The sequence below is a fragment of the Ailuropoda melanoleuca genome, chromosome 2 (assembly GCF_002007445.2).
Source record: "Ailuropoda melanoleuca isolate Jingjing chromosome 2, ASM200744v2, whole genome shotgun sequence".
Lineage (NCBI taxonomy): Eukaryota > Metazoa > Chordata > Mammalia > Carnivora > Ursidae > Ailuropoda > Ailuropoda melanoleuca.
In genome coordinates this window covers 192,472,197-192,488,054 of record NC_048219.1, presented here as the reverse complement: position 1 = coordinate 192,488,054, position 15,858 = coordinate 192,472,197, and the positions used below count along the sequence as shown (strand labels likewise).

The following is a 15,858-nucleotide window of genomic DNA, read 5'->3' as shown; positions in this document are numbered from 1 at the left end:
CCATCTGCCCAGGGTCCCTCCTCTAACTGATTATTGATACTCATTTCTCATAACTCCTTCCAGAAGTTTTTAGGCACATCCTAATAAATTTGAATCTATTTCCCCCTTTTACCCTGATGGAAACATAATACATACCCTTCTGCCCTTGTTTTTTTTCCTGGAGCTATCCTAGAATCCTTTCTTGATCAGAATTTAGAGCTTTTTCTTCCTTTTTAAACTACATCTTATTCTATTGATGGAAATGTTTAGGAATTTTTTTTTTTTAAGAGGGAGAGAATTTGCACACATGCATGTGAGTGGGGAGGCTGCAGAGGGAGAGAGTGAATCCCAGGCAGGCTCCATGCTCAGTGCAGAGCCCAACGACAGGCTTGATCTCACGATCCTGAGATCATGACCCGAGCAGAAATCAAGAGCTGGATGCTCAACCAACTGAGCCACCCAGGTGCCCCCAATATTTAGGAGTTTCTAGCTGGCATGACCCATTCCTGATGGAGAGACATTACAGTGTCTTCAACCACTTGCTCTCAGACACACACACCACTCCTCACCCCTACCAGCAGGTCTGTGGGCCAGATCCTGCAATGGGATTGCTAACCTAGAGCACATTTGAATTTTACTTTGATAGACATTGCCAGCAATGATGGGGGCTTGCCTCTCAGCTTCACCAATCACTTACTGAACTTTTGATTTTTGACCAATGTAATAAGTAAAAAAAAAAAAAAAAAATGATCCCAGTGTGGTTCGGATTTCCTTTCCTCTTATGAGACATGAGGTTGAACATCTTTTGCAGGTGTTTGAGAGTGATCTGTATTTCATTTTCTATGAACTGTTCTTAGCCTTTGCCCATTTGTCAGGTTTAAATTTCCCCAAGTTCAACCTCACACTAATCAAAGTTCCACTCCCCTCCCTCCAGCACAGGATAGAATATGGGGGTGGGGTGGGAGGTTTGACCTGGAGAAGCCTCCCGCTCCTCCCCTTCCTCAGGGTGGGGGAGGGGGCAGGGATCAGCAAGCTGAGCTGTCCTTCCATGGCTGGCTGTGTGTCTGCAGTAGGAGGCATCCCTCTGGCTCAGCCTGGCTCCGATGGCTTCTCTGATGGGTATTTAGGCTGTCCCGGGCTAGTGTTCATCTGCACCTCTTCTCCTTTCCCTCCATCCCCCGCTCCAGACCATCATTCCCAGAAAGGGCACCACATCTCCCTCTGCTCCTAGAGGTACCTACGTGCTCCCAACCCTTTCTCCAGCTTGGGCGGCCCGTGGCTTGACCAAGTGGCCACCTGGGCAGCCCCCTACCCCTATCACTTATTAAGCTCTGAGCCCTAGGGAACCTCAGGGAATTCTGGGGTCTTCTTTGCAAGGGTTGTTCTGAAGGCCACAGATACCAAAGGTGAGGTCGGGGTGCCTCATCTTCTAGGGCACGCCAGGCCACAGTCCCTTCAAGCCCCACAGCATGAAGTCCCCCAGCAGGCCCCTGTCTTCAGAAATCCTCCCACCTGAAACCACATTGGTTCCATGTTCAGTGTATCCCCGAGCCTCAGGAAGCATGGGGGAAGGGAGCAACAAAAAGGACAAGGTACCATAAGCCTCTGCTCTCCGAACTCTCTCCCGGGAGATGTGGGAGTGGGCCTACAGGTTCCACAGCCCTGTGACTCCTGGCTCAGAGCCTCCCGTCCTTGCAGGAACCCAGGGCTTCTCCAAGTCTCCCTGGGAACCACTGCCCTCTTTGCCCGGAACATGGGACCCCAAAAAACCAAGTCCCTCCCCACGTCCTCCTCTTCTATCATCCAGGTGGGGTTCAGGGAGGGGGCACACCTCCTTCAGTAACCCTTCGGAGGTGCTGGCTGACCCCAGCGCACCAGAAATTCGAAGAGAACTAAGTCACATCTGGCCTCAACACCAATTCCAGGATAATTGGAAAAATCCTGCTCTGCGTCCTACGATGTTTTCATTACCCTATCCCGTGCTTTCCCCTTTATATATTTCTCTTCTCGTTTTGCCTCTTAATTTATAAACTGTGTGCATACTTTCTCAAGAACTTAACACACAAGTCAGTCATCAATGATGCTTCTGAATCTTCATTAGTATAATTAGCGGATGAGCCTGCTGTTATTGCCATGAACTTGATTCTTAATTTCGGCTTCTGGTGCAAGGGTGGCTGTCCCTGGTATTTTAGTGAGAAGCTGAAAGCTGAGGGTACCTCACCCAGGAGTTCACTCTGGTCTTCTGCTGATAAAGGACAAATGCCCAAACTCCCCACGTGGGCCAGACAGAGAGCAGGAAAGAGCACGCGGAGTGGACATCAAGGACTGGGGCGAAGGTTCTATTCCCAGCTGTGTAAGCTCTGTGACCCCGGCAAGCCCCCACCCCTCCAGCAAGTGGGGCCAGACTGGTGGATCCCGGGCACCTTCTCAATCCTCCCCACCCACTCTCCCTGACTTTCACGTCCTGATTCCTTGCTCCTGCTCACACCGAACACCTACCACGTGCAGAAATGGGGAGGCCCTTCAAATGATGGACTACGTACCCTTGTTCTCAGAGCCCTTTGGTTCCTGGAAGAGCTGCTTTAAAAATTCCATCACCCATAACTTTTCCAGAAATCTAAAATCAAAGTTTTATTTATTGTTTTTAAGTTTCTGGTATCGGAGGTTTTTCCGCCCTTCCTCGTGCCTGCCATCACCTGCAGCCTCCTTCCTCTGGGGTCCTTACAGACGACCTCCTCCGTCCTCTGTCACCCCCACTGCCAGAGCTCAGTCGTGCTGTGGTCTCTGCCACCTGGGCTCCACTCATGGTCTGTTGCTCCCCGGTGCTCATCATGAACTGTTTTTTTGCCAACAGGAATGTCTAATTTGTCCTTCTGGCCTCTGGCTTTCTTTTCCTTTTACGGGCTTTCTTCATGTTGCAGATTATGTAGATAGAGAGAGAGAGAGATGTATCCCACACTTTCTGGCATTTGAACACCTTCCTATGAAAAAGAAACGTGCTCACCCCTCTATACCACCGTCCAGTTCCCAGGTTTAAAATGAATTTCATCAATTTCTGTTGCCTCCTGAGGAAAGGGGTGCTGTTCACACTTGATCTACCACAGTCAATTCTGTCTTGCGCGTGAATTTTGTGACTGTGTCTAACACCCTCCCTGTCTTCTGAGCGCGTCCCCGGCCACTAGGCTGCACCTCTGATGGTGTCTCCAGAGGACTCAGGGCCCAGCTGGCACTCCGCAGCTGTGCGCCCCGGAGACTGTTCCTTGTCTCGCCATGTTCTGGCCTCTGAAGAGATGTCGTTTGGCTTATAAAGTTACTGGTCACTTAATGCTCAGTGAGCTGTTACTGTAACCAGGAGCTAACCTTCCAGGTTTTGGTGGGTTCAGACCCTGTTGCATCGGACAGTGTTCAAATCCAGCCTCCTGCCAAATGCGCCCTCTCTCTCTGACCTCATGCCCAACTTCTCCCTCACATTCCTACTTCCTTTCTCACTGTATCAGTTCAACAGGCCCAAAGGAAAACCGGGGTTCATCTTTCCTTTTCTTCCCCTTTAGCCAAAAGCAAGCCAACAGGTCCAGTTTGGAAGTTCTGCCTCCTGTCTCCTCAGGGCCTCGCTCACTGGTTTTCCTCTTGGAGAGAGCACCCAACGGAGCCTAGCCTTCCCCCGACCAAGTGCTTTCTATCCCCTTCCCATCAGTTAATCATTTGGAAGGCCTCCCCATTTCTGCACATAGTCGGTGTGGTGTTCGGGGTAAGTAGGCAACAAGGCATCAGGGAGACTGGGTGGGGAGGACTGAGAAGGCGCCTGAGGCCCCCGAGCTGTACCCTCACTGGCTGGAGGGGCGGGGGCTTGCTGGGGTCACAGGGCTTGCATACCTGGGCTGCTTCCATATCTTGGCTACTGTAAATCAGGTGCATTAAACACAGAAGGGCTTCCATCTTTTCAAAGCAGTGTTTTCATTTTCTTTGGGTAAATACCCAGTCATGGAATTACTGGATCATAGGGTAGTTCTATTTTTAATTTTTTAAGGAACCTCCATTCTGTTCTCCACAGTGGCCATACCAGTGTGCATTCCCACCAACAGTGCACAAGGGTGCCTTTTCCTCCACGTCCTCGCCAACACTTGTTTCTCGCCCTTTGATTCTCGCAATTCTGATGGGTGTGAGGTGATGTCACACTGTGGTTTTGATTTGCATTTCCCCGATGATAAGCAATGTTGAGCACCTTTTCATGTGTCTGTTGGCCATCTGGATGTCTCCTTTGGAGAAATGTCTGTTCATGTCTTCTGCCCATGTTAATCGGATTTTTGGGTTTTTTTGGTGTTGAGTTGTATAAGTTCTTTATATATTTTGGATACTAACCCTTTATTGGGTATATCATTTGCAAATGTCTTCTCTCATTCAGTAGATTGCCTTGTCCTTTTGTTGACATTTTACTTTGTTATGCAAAAGCTTTTTATTTTGCTGTAGTCCTAATAGTTTCTTTTTGCTTTTATTTCCCTTGCCTCAGGAGACAAATCTAGAAACATGTTTCTATGGCCAATGTCAAAGAAACTACTGCCTATGTTTTTTTTCTAAGACTTTTATGGTTTCAGGTCTCATATTTAGATCCTTAATCCATTTTGAGTTTATTTTTGTGTATGTGAAAGGAAGTGGTCCAGTTTCATTCTTTTGCATGTAGCTGTCCAGTTTTCCCAGCACCATTTATTGAAGAGACTGTCTTTTCCCCATTGCATATTCTTGCCTCCTTTGTCAAAGATTAATTTACCATATAAGCATGGGTTTATTTCTGGGCTGTCTATTCTGTTTCATTGATCTATGTGTCTGGTTTTGTGCCAGTACCAGACTGTTTTGTTTTCCCCCTCAGTTGCTTCTATCCCCCTCGCCCTCAGTTGCTTCTATCCCCTTCCCCCTCAGTTACTTTTATACAGTTATATTTCCTGTTCAACCATGGTCTGGGTTCCACAAGGACCACAGCCCCCTTCCTTCCCCAGGGAACCCCCACTCCGCGCCACCTCCTGGAGCCAGCGCTGCCCCCTGTGGCCATGATGCACTGGGGCTTCACCTGTGTGGAGAGCCAGCTGGCACCTGCACCTTGCCCTGAATTCTCCTTCTCCTGCCACCTTTCTGATCCCGCCTTTCGTACCACTCACTCCCCAATTTCTGAATTCCAACTTTAAAACTTCCTAGGATCCTTCTCTCCTGTTTGGCTATTCCATTCCCTTCCTCTCCCTTGTCCTTTGTTCCTGCTGTGAGCACCGAAATGTTCAGGGCAGGGCCGCGGCTGTCTTTCTTGTGGTCATCTGCTTTTCTACATTGTCTCCAAGGAGCGCGTGTCTGCAGAGCATGCCGACCGCAGAGCATCTTCTAGAACAACTTTACAAGGTCCTTCTCTTGCTGGGGCTTTTCTACCACACGAGAAACTTCATCGTTTTCCCTCTACTACCTAAAACCTTCCTCTCCAGCTTTCCCCACTTTGCTGGGGTGGGGGTGGGGCTTGGGGTGTGTTTATCGATCAAGGCAGACACTGTCACGTACTTGGGAGTCTAAGGGACCAGTTCCAGGACCAGGAATGACAGCTGAAGGCAGGCCAGGCCTGCATCCCTCCTCAGGGCCCCATCTTCTCATAGAGGTCTACCTGAGCCCTGCGACAACATCCAAGCCCTCCTGTTGTCAGGTCACAGCTAAGGCGCCTTCATTGTCCCCTCAAGGTCATATCCTCCTGCCCTCTATCTGGACAGCTAACACACCCCAGTCACCAGTGCTCTGGGCTCCTCCCTGAAGACAAGGTGGGGTCTTCAGCATGGTCCTATTGAGAAGCCTCCTCAAGTGTTCCTGTCTGGAGTCGCCAGGGCCTTCTGCTGGATAACCCATGCTCTGCCCTCAGCTCCAGGCAGTGACCCTGAACTGCCCTCTGAGATGTTCTGATTGACCAGGGAGTGAAGTTCCCCCACCCAGGGCTTCCCATGATCTGCGGCTCATCCTGGCCCTTCCTTGCAAATATCCTCCCTGTTCCTCTCTGCTTTGTAGTCCTGGCATCCTCCTGCGGCCCCTATCAGCCGTGAGAAGGCCAGGCCTGGTCTTACAGGCTGTCCCCGGCGCCCCCAGGGGTCTGCTTCAGCAGGTGCCCAGATGGCTCCTCTAGATTCACTACATGCCCTCAGGCCCTGTGGGAGAGCCTTCCATACAGCACTTCAGCCCCCCTTGCCTGTCTCCTGACGCCCCTCCTCCTGCCTGCCCCAGCTCTGCTCTCCATCAAGACTCTCTGTCTCTGACCAGCAGCAGACAGGACCCAACCTGGCCAAAGCGAGGGGCAGCATGGGGCGGAGCTCCCTGCTGTCTCCAGCTCCCACAGCTGCTGAAGATGCTGTGGTCCTGCTCCATAAGGATCTTGCTCAGGGCTGGGCCATGGACTCACAGGGCTGGCATCCCGGGCCTCACCCTGGATGTCTTGAGTCAGAAACTGTGTCCTAACAAGGGCCCCAGGTGACTCCTCGCATGCACATCTGAAAGGCCCTGGCCCCCCGCCCCCAGCAGCTGGCCTGGGTTGCCACAGCTGGGCTGGCAGCCAGCTTCCCCCTCCCCTCCCCACCACCTTCTCCCATGTGTCCTGACCTCCCAGGCCACTGACTCACGCAGGGAGGCCCCCTGGCCCTCAGCCCAATGCAGGGAGGTTTAACAATCACCCTTGGCTCACATGCCTGAAGCCACATAGCTAGCACAGAGAACAGCCTAGAATCCCCCCTCCCCCACCGCCCAACACACACGCACTTCCCTCTCCTGCCTCTGATTCATCCTTGCCAGCCTTCAACCAATCTTTACAATGGCAACTTTTAACCACATCACATGGATTTCAGGTTTCCCCCAACAAACAAATCCGACAGATGGGGTGTGATCCTCACCAACCATTTACCAGCTGTGTGATCCCAGGCAAGTTGCCAGAGCTCTCTGACTTGCAGCTTCTTTTTCTAGAAAATAGTGGTGACTTTCACAGGGACCTCAGGGAGATACTTCATCCATGTGCCCATTGTTGCAGACGACCAATGTCTACAGAGTGCTGCTGTGTGGACAGCACCAGAAGCAGCACCGAACCAGAGACTCAGTCCTGCCCTTCAGGTGTTTCCCGAGCAGGAACAGAGACGTACAGGCCACGCCCGCAGGGGCCAGGTGTGGAGAGCACACCAGCGGCCTTCGCTGAGTGAGTGGATGGATGTCGTGCAAATACAGCTTCCAATCACACATGTGCCCCGTGCACTTCCACCCAAAGCCACCTGGACAGAGAGACATAGGCTTCAAGCTACTCAGGAGTTTAAGAAAAACATGAGGAGATGGGAGGAGGGCTGCCAGGCTCTCCAACAGTTAATGGCTATAGAAGAATTGAAGTGATTATAAAAATATTTCAGATGTAGAGCACAGTTGCCCAAAATAGGCAATAATTGAGGTGGAATTAGAGTTGTTTTTTAGAGAGTTTCACAAATTGTGTGTGTGTGTGAAGTGCGTGCGCGCTGTCTTAAAGATGGAATACATTTTCTCAGGGTTTCAGAGACCCATCATTTAAAGAAAATGATAGGGATGGCTTGAGAGCAACTCCCAGGGCTCTCATCATGCCCGAGCTTCCCTCTGAGGGGTCCCTGAGCTGCCCTAGATCTCAGATTTTAAGAGCTGGCCAGGCGTCCCATGAACATCCACCTACCGCCATGTTTTCTGCATGCGACTCTGAGGTCCATACTTGCTCAGTGTGAGTAGGTGATTACAGGTGGCAGAAAATGGATATTCAAACCCAAGTCCCCTGCCTCCCAGCCAAATGCCCTTCACCACACATCACACAGGCTTCCATGAGCTCACAACAACACCCAGCCAACAGCGGCGATCAGCAAGGATACAACCAGGCTGAACGTCAAGTGGGATCCCACCAACCAAAGCTGCGTCGTTCCGTCTGTAGGACAGCCAGGAAAAGGCAAATGAGGAACGTGTACAGACTGGTGGTCACCAGACAGTGCAGGAGGGGCTGACCGCAGTGGGGCACAGGGAACTTTTGGGGTGCTGGAGTATCCTGTATGTGGATTAGGGTGGCGGATACGCTAACTGCATTCGTCAAACGTCATAGAACCATACACTAACAAGAGCAAATTGCACTGCATGTAACTCATACCTCAATTTTTTAAAAAGCAACCTTAACTTACACGGGGTGATGATAAGAATCATCATCTTCAAGACAAAACCCAGTCTGTGTTCAGGGCCATGACATGGAGGCTGTGGAGATGCCCTTGGTCAGAGCAGGGCGATGCCCTATTCGTAAGAGTCCGCTTCAGTCAAGGATGTCCAACTGCACACACTCCTCCTGGGAGGTTTCTCAACACATCCTCAAATCAGCATGCTCCAACCCCAAGCAGGTTTTCTTCCACTTACCTGACAGGCAGTGAGTGGCATTGGCCTGCCCTGTCACCCTGGCCCATCGCCTGCCATGGGGATGGCCCCTCCCTGGTCCTCCCCAAACCACCATGTGTCACTGATCCTGTCATTTCCCCTTGCACATCTTCCCCACCCCAGCCCCTACCTGCCACACCTGGGTGATACCTGTGTGATACCTGCCCTCTGGCTTCGGGTCCCCAGCCCAGCCCGCCCAGCGCTTCCAGGATCCTGCCGCCTCCACCCCCACGGTCATCAAGATGTAGCAGGGACTCCCTGACCTGGTTCAGAGACCTCCACAGACGGGCCCCAACACACAATTAACTCCTGCATTACCCACCTCTGCCCACTTGCCCTCTGCCCCCAGATCAAGCTGAGAACAGCCACTGTACCCTAGGGAGGCATAAAGGCAAGTGAAAGAGGAGAGAAGGGGATGTCAGCGGGTAGGCCAGAGTCACTGAATCCTAAAATCAATAGCTTCTGTGTGGACACTGTCAGTGACGGGGAATTCACTGCCCCCAGAGCAGCTGCTCCGCCTTGGCCAACTCTGAACTCCAAAGCTGAAGTCTGTCCTTGCCTGTGGTCTTAATTCACCCCCTCCTGGCCCCAGGCCCCGGAGAGCAGATTTGTGATGACCCTGACCTTGGCCCTCCTGGGTCTTCTCTCCCCATTCCCAGCCAGACTGCAGGGCAGAGGGTCCCCCCTCCATCTGGGCAGGATAGAAACCTCTCATTCTCTCTCGTTCTCATCCCTTGCTGACTCGGATTCAACTTGGTGTGAGGGGAAACCACCCCTCCTGCCTGTGAGCTGTGGGTTCCTCACCAAGTTTATAATAAACTTTGCCCTGCCAGGTACTCCTGCGAGGGATGTCCCCCCAAATGTGACCTCTTGGTCTCTACATGGTCATCTCTGGCCCCCTGAAATCATAGCTTTACTCTCTGAGGCAAAGCATTAGCCAGCGGGATAGGACTTCTCCAATGATCCCACAGGGCACACCCCAGCATTTATGGACCAGGACATGGATGCTGGGACTACCAGGGGCTTGCTGGGGTCCCACAGCTGGCCATGGTGCTGAAGGAGCTCCCCAGGTCCTCACAAGCCAGGCCAAGCTGCCCAAGGCAGGCCCTTGTCTTAGTGCTCCCTGACTTCTAACACCTTAACACTTGTTTCTGCTTGGCTGATTATTGGTAGGCAAGGTCACCAATGAAATACCACCAGACCTGCAGGCAGGTAGGAAAGGAGGCAATCTCCTAGGACAAACTTTCTGCATCTGTGTCATTAGGTGGCCGGTTCCAGGAGCCAGAGCCACCCTCAGTCCTCAAATCTCCCCGACCAGAGAGACCTAACTCCTGCCTTAGATACACAAAGCTCTGCCTGGAGCAAGGGAAGCCACCCTTCCTGAATATTCTAAGATCACCTGACCAACTGACCTGAAATGTGTTTGGACTGGGGTGAGGGGAAGAGAAGGGGGTTGGGAACTCACCCTTGGGGAACTGAGGGTGGTGCCTGGGGTAGCCAGGGTACCTGCTGTAAGCAGAGGGGTGTGGTGGGAAAGGGGTAGGTGTGCCTCAAGTCCAGACCCCCATTCTTTACATTTTTTACAAAAGAAAGCAGAAGCAGAAAAGAAAAGCTTTCCTGAGTCTTTAAACTCTGAAAACATGATAGAAGTTCTGCACCCATAATTAAGAAAGATGTATCTGCATAAACACAGCCTCTGCATATAATATATGCACCCCTTAAACCTCCATAGAGTCCATGGGAGCTCAGGTTCTGAACCCTCGGATGGATGGGAAGCCACAAAGAACCCTAGCATGGCCCTCCTGTCTAGCACACCATCCTGACCAGCTTACACTCTACTCTAGGATCTGCTATGTCCCTCACCACTCCAAGAACCCATACTCTGGAAGGCCCATGTTGGGAAGAAAATGGGTTTTGCCCGGGCAGTCCTGGTATAATTTGATTAGACCTCTTTTCCTGTGAACAGTGCCCTGGTTTAGATGATATCTACTATGGTCACCCCAGAGGGAGGTAACCACTCTGTGCCCCCAGCTGGTGGGGTGGGGGAGGGCTTGTTCCCACAGCTGTCCAACAACGTCATCCTAGTAGGGAGGCCACTGATCTACCAACTAGCCCTAGCCACCAGTGGACGGCAAGAGGTTTGTCTCCACAGGATTCAAGTCTCCCCACTTCTGAATTTACAGTTGTATGACCGTCACTCGCTGATAGTCCTTTTGGGTCTCCCCAAGACTTTACTTTTGTGTCTGTCTGTACATCTTCCCTTTCTTCACTTTGGTTTCCCGGAGCTCTCCTCACTGTTTTTGCTACTCTTTCTCTTGAATCACTCGGAAGATGTTTACTTGAAAGCTAGTTATACAAGCCATTTTAAGCATTTCCCCCAAAGCGCATCCTATGAATAGAATAAACAAACTTCAATTATAAAATGATACATGAATGCATCCAAATTGCAGCGGTTAAACTGTAATTTTCACTGATAAAGATGCGGTCGCCCAGATGTGCAGACTCTTCCAAATTTCATCAAATCTGAATGGGAGTGGAAGACCAGACGCTGAATGGAACATTTAGCCTGATGACCCTAACTGAAAATTGTTCTCTTTCTCTTCCAAAGCATTCAAGCTGGTGAAGCTAGAGAGGTTACCCATCTCCAAGTCGCTCTGCTGAGAAACAAGTGGACCAATTTCCATGGAGACCAGGGGATCTGAAGGTTTGGAAAAGCCCTGGAAGAAATCGGTGAGCGGTTCACAGGAGACTGATGGTGTGCAGGACAAGGTGAGACCTGAGTTACTCTCAGAAGATGAGAAAACGCGCCACACCAACCGAGAGACGCAAGACAGAGAACCCCGCGGCCACATCCCGATTCAGAGAAACTCCATCTTCAACCGCACCGTGAGACGCAAAAGCAAAGGCAAAGCCAGAGACACTCCTGAAGAGAACACCCCCCACCCGGCAGGTCAGTACCCGGGACAGCTGGTACCGCTGTCCCTTGATATCCCAGTGGAGTCATCAGGGCTGAAAGGCCCTAATTAAATGAAAGAAGAATAAAAGGCCTTGAAAATTGTCAAGGACAGGTCCAATAAAATGAAAGACTTTGAAGCTGTTATCTAAAGGATTCAATTCCTGCAATAGGATGATGTGGGTACTTCAGGAGAGAGCATTGACCAGATTATATGATAAGACTAGCTTCTGTTTAAAAGAAACATCTTGTTCTAGGACTCAGCAAAACAGCCCCAGGCATCCATGCCTTCGAGGAGGGAGGCTTGGAGCTGTGCGCGTTTGTGGATATCTGGGAACCTGAGTTTCCAGAGCCGTAAGGTCCCATCGTCGTTTTCTCACTGTTGCAGTGATGGCCAGAGTTTCTGCCACACTGGAAATACCTGAGATGAATACCTTGGGAATAGCTTTGCGGCTGGATCCCTTCGTCTTTTAAATGAGTCCCTAGCACATCTTATCTGCTTAAAGTATATTTCTTGAGCAGAATAAGGTTCAGAAACTTTTACAACTGGCGGGGGTGGGGGCAGGGCTGTCAGAGCTGCAAACTCCTTTCTTTGTGACTTGCCCACATGCCTGAGCGGGCAGCATGCTGGCGTTGTGGAGCAGGTGCTCGTTTCTTAGCCCCCGGGGTACAGCACCTGCCACCAGACGGTCTACCACGGTATGTGTGCTGGGCGTGGCAACCCCTGCTTTAGATCCAGGGACTTCATGAACTCCTTCGAGACATTCACTGAACCCTGTATCAGGGAGCCTTCTGCCACATGGTAAACCACCCTCAAGACATAGAGACAAAAACAACAATATTTATTATGTCTTGTGATTCTGGGGGTTGATTGGGTGTTGTGTTGTCTGTCTGACCTCTGCAGTCTGCTGGCGGCTCATCTGGGGTTGGAAGGTCAAGGAAACCTCGCTGGACTCCCAGGTGGCTAGTGAGCTGGTGGGCCAAGGTGGGCCTCAGCTGAGACGGCTTGTCTCTGTTCTGAAGGATGCTGCTCACCCTTCAGCAGGTTGGCTTGGGCTGGTTCACATGGCAGCAGGCTTCCCAGGTCAAGAGCAGAAACCATTCCCAAGAGGCCTGAACTCAGACCTGTAGAGTCCCTTCTACCACATTCTGTTGGTCCAAGCAGTTCACACGCCAGCCCAGAGAGATGCAGATGGACACCCCGACCCCACTGCCAGATGGGAGAGGTGGCAACCTGTGGGTGTCTGCTGTCTACACACACTAACAAAATTATGCATCAAGTACTGAATTAAGAGCAAGAGAAATACGATGGAAATGCTATACTCGTGGAAGCTGGGTGAACGTACGTTATATGACCCTCTCAACTTTGGAGTATGTTTGAAAATCTTACTAAATGACAAGTTAGAAACACACTCCCACACAAAGAAAGTTGGAGTCTCTGCCCTTGAGGGACCCGCAATATTGTAATGATGTCATTTACTGCAAGCAAAGTCTCAAAGTTTACAAGAAAGGTAAAGGCAAAAAACGAGACCCTTCCGGTGTGGTTAGGAAAGATTCCCCAAAGGAGAGGATACTTTAGATGAGTCTTGAGGGGTGCGTGAGGACATGGCCAGAGAGAGAACAGGAGCTAACTTGGCACTTGGAGGTACTCAGTGTTACGGGTGTACTTACTACACCCATTTTACAGATTAAAAACAACAACAACAACAATGACTGAAGCAAAGAGAGATTGAGTCACTTACCCCAAATCACACAGTTAGTGAGCGGCCTGGCTTGAGATGGAGTTCTGATCCTTCTCACCCCAAAGCCTCTGCAGATGGAAAAGGGGGTTAGGGCAGCTCTTTCTAACAGAAATATTATGCAAGCCACGTATGTCGTTTTAAATTTCCCCGCAGCCACATCAACAAAAGTAAAAAGAAACAGGTAAAAATTCACTCTAAAACGCATGATAGCAATCACAAATCATGCAAAATAGAGTCGTTCCACCGCATAGTCAATAATCAATATAAAAAGTTAGTAATGAGACATTCTGCTTTTTTTTTTTTTACAGTATGTCTTTGAAAACTGTGGAATATTTTTGTTGGAAATATTTGATCTGGATTTAGGTTTCATAAAATGTACAGTCAGAAAAGCAGATTTGCATACCCAGACTGTTCCATATATGCTTAGAAGTTTTCCAGTAACTAAATTGAGTATTGGTTTTTACATTTAAATTTAAATTAATTTAAGCTAAAAAGAAATGAAGAATTCACTTCCTGAGTCACACCGGCCACACTGCAAGTGCATACTAGCCACACGTGGCTGACAGGGCCCCTATCGGATTTCGCAGGGTTAGAGCGTTGCAAGCAGACAGAAAAGCACATACAGATGCCCAGGGTCAGGGGCCGGGGGTCTTTCTGAGCAGGAGCAAAGGCGGGTGTGGGGCTGGGTCTGAGATGACCCTGGAGAGAGAAACCGCATTAAGGGGGAAAGAGCGTGTGGCTTCCGAAGCCGAGAGGAGAATGCCGACGCCAGTGTAGACTAGAACAAGGGTCACTTTACTTCTTGCCACTCTCAAAGATGCCATTGATGGCCAGACCATAAATATTTTCAGCAGACTCAGAGTTTCATTTTTAAAGCGACTCCCTGTTTCACTTCCCTGGAGTTAACTCCCAAGACAGTCCAGAACTTCCTGATCCAGACTCCAAGGAGAAAATGCTCCCCTGCTCTGCCCCAGAGGAGCAGACAAAACAGATCATGGCTTTGGGGTCCCCTGGCATGCTCCCAAACAACAAAAGAAGATTTGTGCTTTGGCTTCACTCTGCTAAAGGGCTGCCTTTTCAGCCACACTAGAACACGGATGGACGACCCACCTACAGGCGACCTGTCGCCCCGGGGGAGGGAGCTTGACTTACTATTTAATAGTGATTAGGATTCGGACATTGTAAAGTTAGATGTTAAAAGATTGATAAATTGCAAATGATTTTTGTCCAGTAGAAACAAGAACACTGGTAGTTCTGGTTTTATTGTCCTCTAAGACATTAATTAGGTTTGTATCTAAGTTTGCAATCTCATTTTCAATATTCTTTTCCTACTGACTGTGTCTTCACATGAATTTTCTTGCGTCGCAATTATAATTTTTGTAGAGACGGCATCCCAGGTCACTGAATACTTGCAGGCTGTGGCAAATTGCTCTCCAGGGGCATGAGAAGAAGAACACCCTTCTTCATTCCTCTTCCTTCCCTCCCAGGGTGAACTTGCTACTGTCCCTGTCACAGAGAACTGCCTGAAATGGGGGAGATGCACACTTTCTAATTCTCTGCCCTTCTTAAATGTCACAGATTCAGTGGAAAATAGACAGCCTGCAAATGAGCCCCTGACCTTGAGCTCCCCCCAGAGCAGAATGTCTCGGTGGAGAATCCCAATACGGCCAGACCCAGGAGCCAAGAGAACAAGGTGAGAGAAAGCAAACCACAGGAGGGGTCGTGCACAACCAGATGTGGTGGGGACCATTGAGTCAAAGACTTGGCAGGGCTGCAAGGGTGTCTCGTGGTTCTTTTAAAAAGTCACTTTTTCTTGCCTGTGTTTAAAAAAAAAAAAAGCAAAACTCTACCATTTCCTTTTTTAAAAAATAACCCATTGTTACTCTTCCGTCACAAAACTAGGAAATTGTAGATTTTACAGATGTCAAGTGGAAAAGGAAAATCACTATATCGTGCCACCACCAGAGACTTTAATGTAACTATTGCAAAGCTTTTTTTCTGTATGGTTTATGCCTATTTTCTCTTTATAAAATGGGATCTTACTATATATCCTATCTTCAAGCTTACTTAATGGTATGTCACAAACACTTCTGCATGTTACCAAACGTTTTTCTACACAATCGTTTAATGGCTATAAAATAATCTATAGTTATGATAGGATTGTAATTCATTAATCATGCTACTGTTGTTGGGCGTTTGGGTATTTTACCAGCTAGGGCTAGATTTAGCTGCCTGTAACCAAAAAACCCAAATGACACAGCTTAATGAGACAGAGATCTATTTGACTCGAGTGAAAGAAGCTTGGGGGGTTGTGACAGCAGCTGCTTCGTACCTCCAGGAACCCAGTCTCCTTCTACTCGGCTGTCAAGGTGATTGCCAGAGCTCTGGCCATCACGGCCACCGTTCAGGTGGCAGGAAAGAGGAAAGCAGAAGGTGGTGGGGGCACACGCCAGCCTGCTCTGCTCTCCTTTTAAGGAGCTTCCCTGAAGCCCACTCAATAACTGGTGCTTCTCTCTCATTGGCGCAAACTGACTGAGTCATGTGGCCACCTGCACTTGCAAGGGAAGCTGGGAAATGTATGCCTCTTTCAAACCAGGTCTGTTTCCGCCCCTGGTAAATTGGGTCCATACCAAGGAATAAAGGAGAATGGATACAAGGAGGCAGCAGCAATCTCTGACCTAAGGGAGTTTCGATTTTTTGCTGGTTTGTAAGCCACACTGTGATAAATATCGTTGTGGCAAAATACTGACACCCATCTCT

General features: G+C 49.7%; 2 protein-coding genes across 2 annotated transcripts in view; one reads left to right on the top strand and one right to left on the bottom strand.

Annotated features, from left to right (window-relative positions):
- Positions 1 to 13,166, bottom strand: part of NEU2 (neuraminidase 2) — a 55,604-nt gene extending 42,438 nt beyond the window's left edge. Inside the window, exon 1 of the mRNA XM_034655407.1 lies at positions 13,099 to 13,166. The gene's annotated coding sequence lies outside the window, so the exon portion shown is untranslated. The remainder of the gene's footprint in view (positions 1 to 13,098) is intronic.
- Positions 1 to 15,858, top strand: part of NGEF (neuronal guanine nucleotide exchange factor) — a 99,907-nt gene that overhangs the window by 18,763 nt on the left and 65,286 nt on the right. The window contains exons 2-3 of the mRNA XM_034655406.1: positions 11,012 to 11,353; positions 14,677 to 14,791. Of these exons, the coding sequence (XP_034511297.1) occupies positions 11,086 to 11,353; positions 14,677 to 14,791 (383 nt within the window). The 5' untranslated portion in view covers positions 11,012 to 11,085. The remainder of the gene's footprint in view (positions 1 to 11,011; positions 11,354 to 14,676; positions 14,792 to 15,858) is intronic.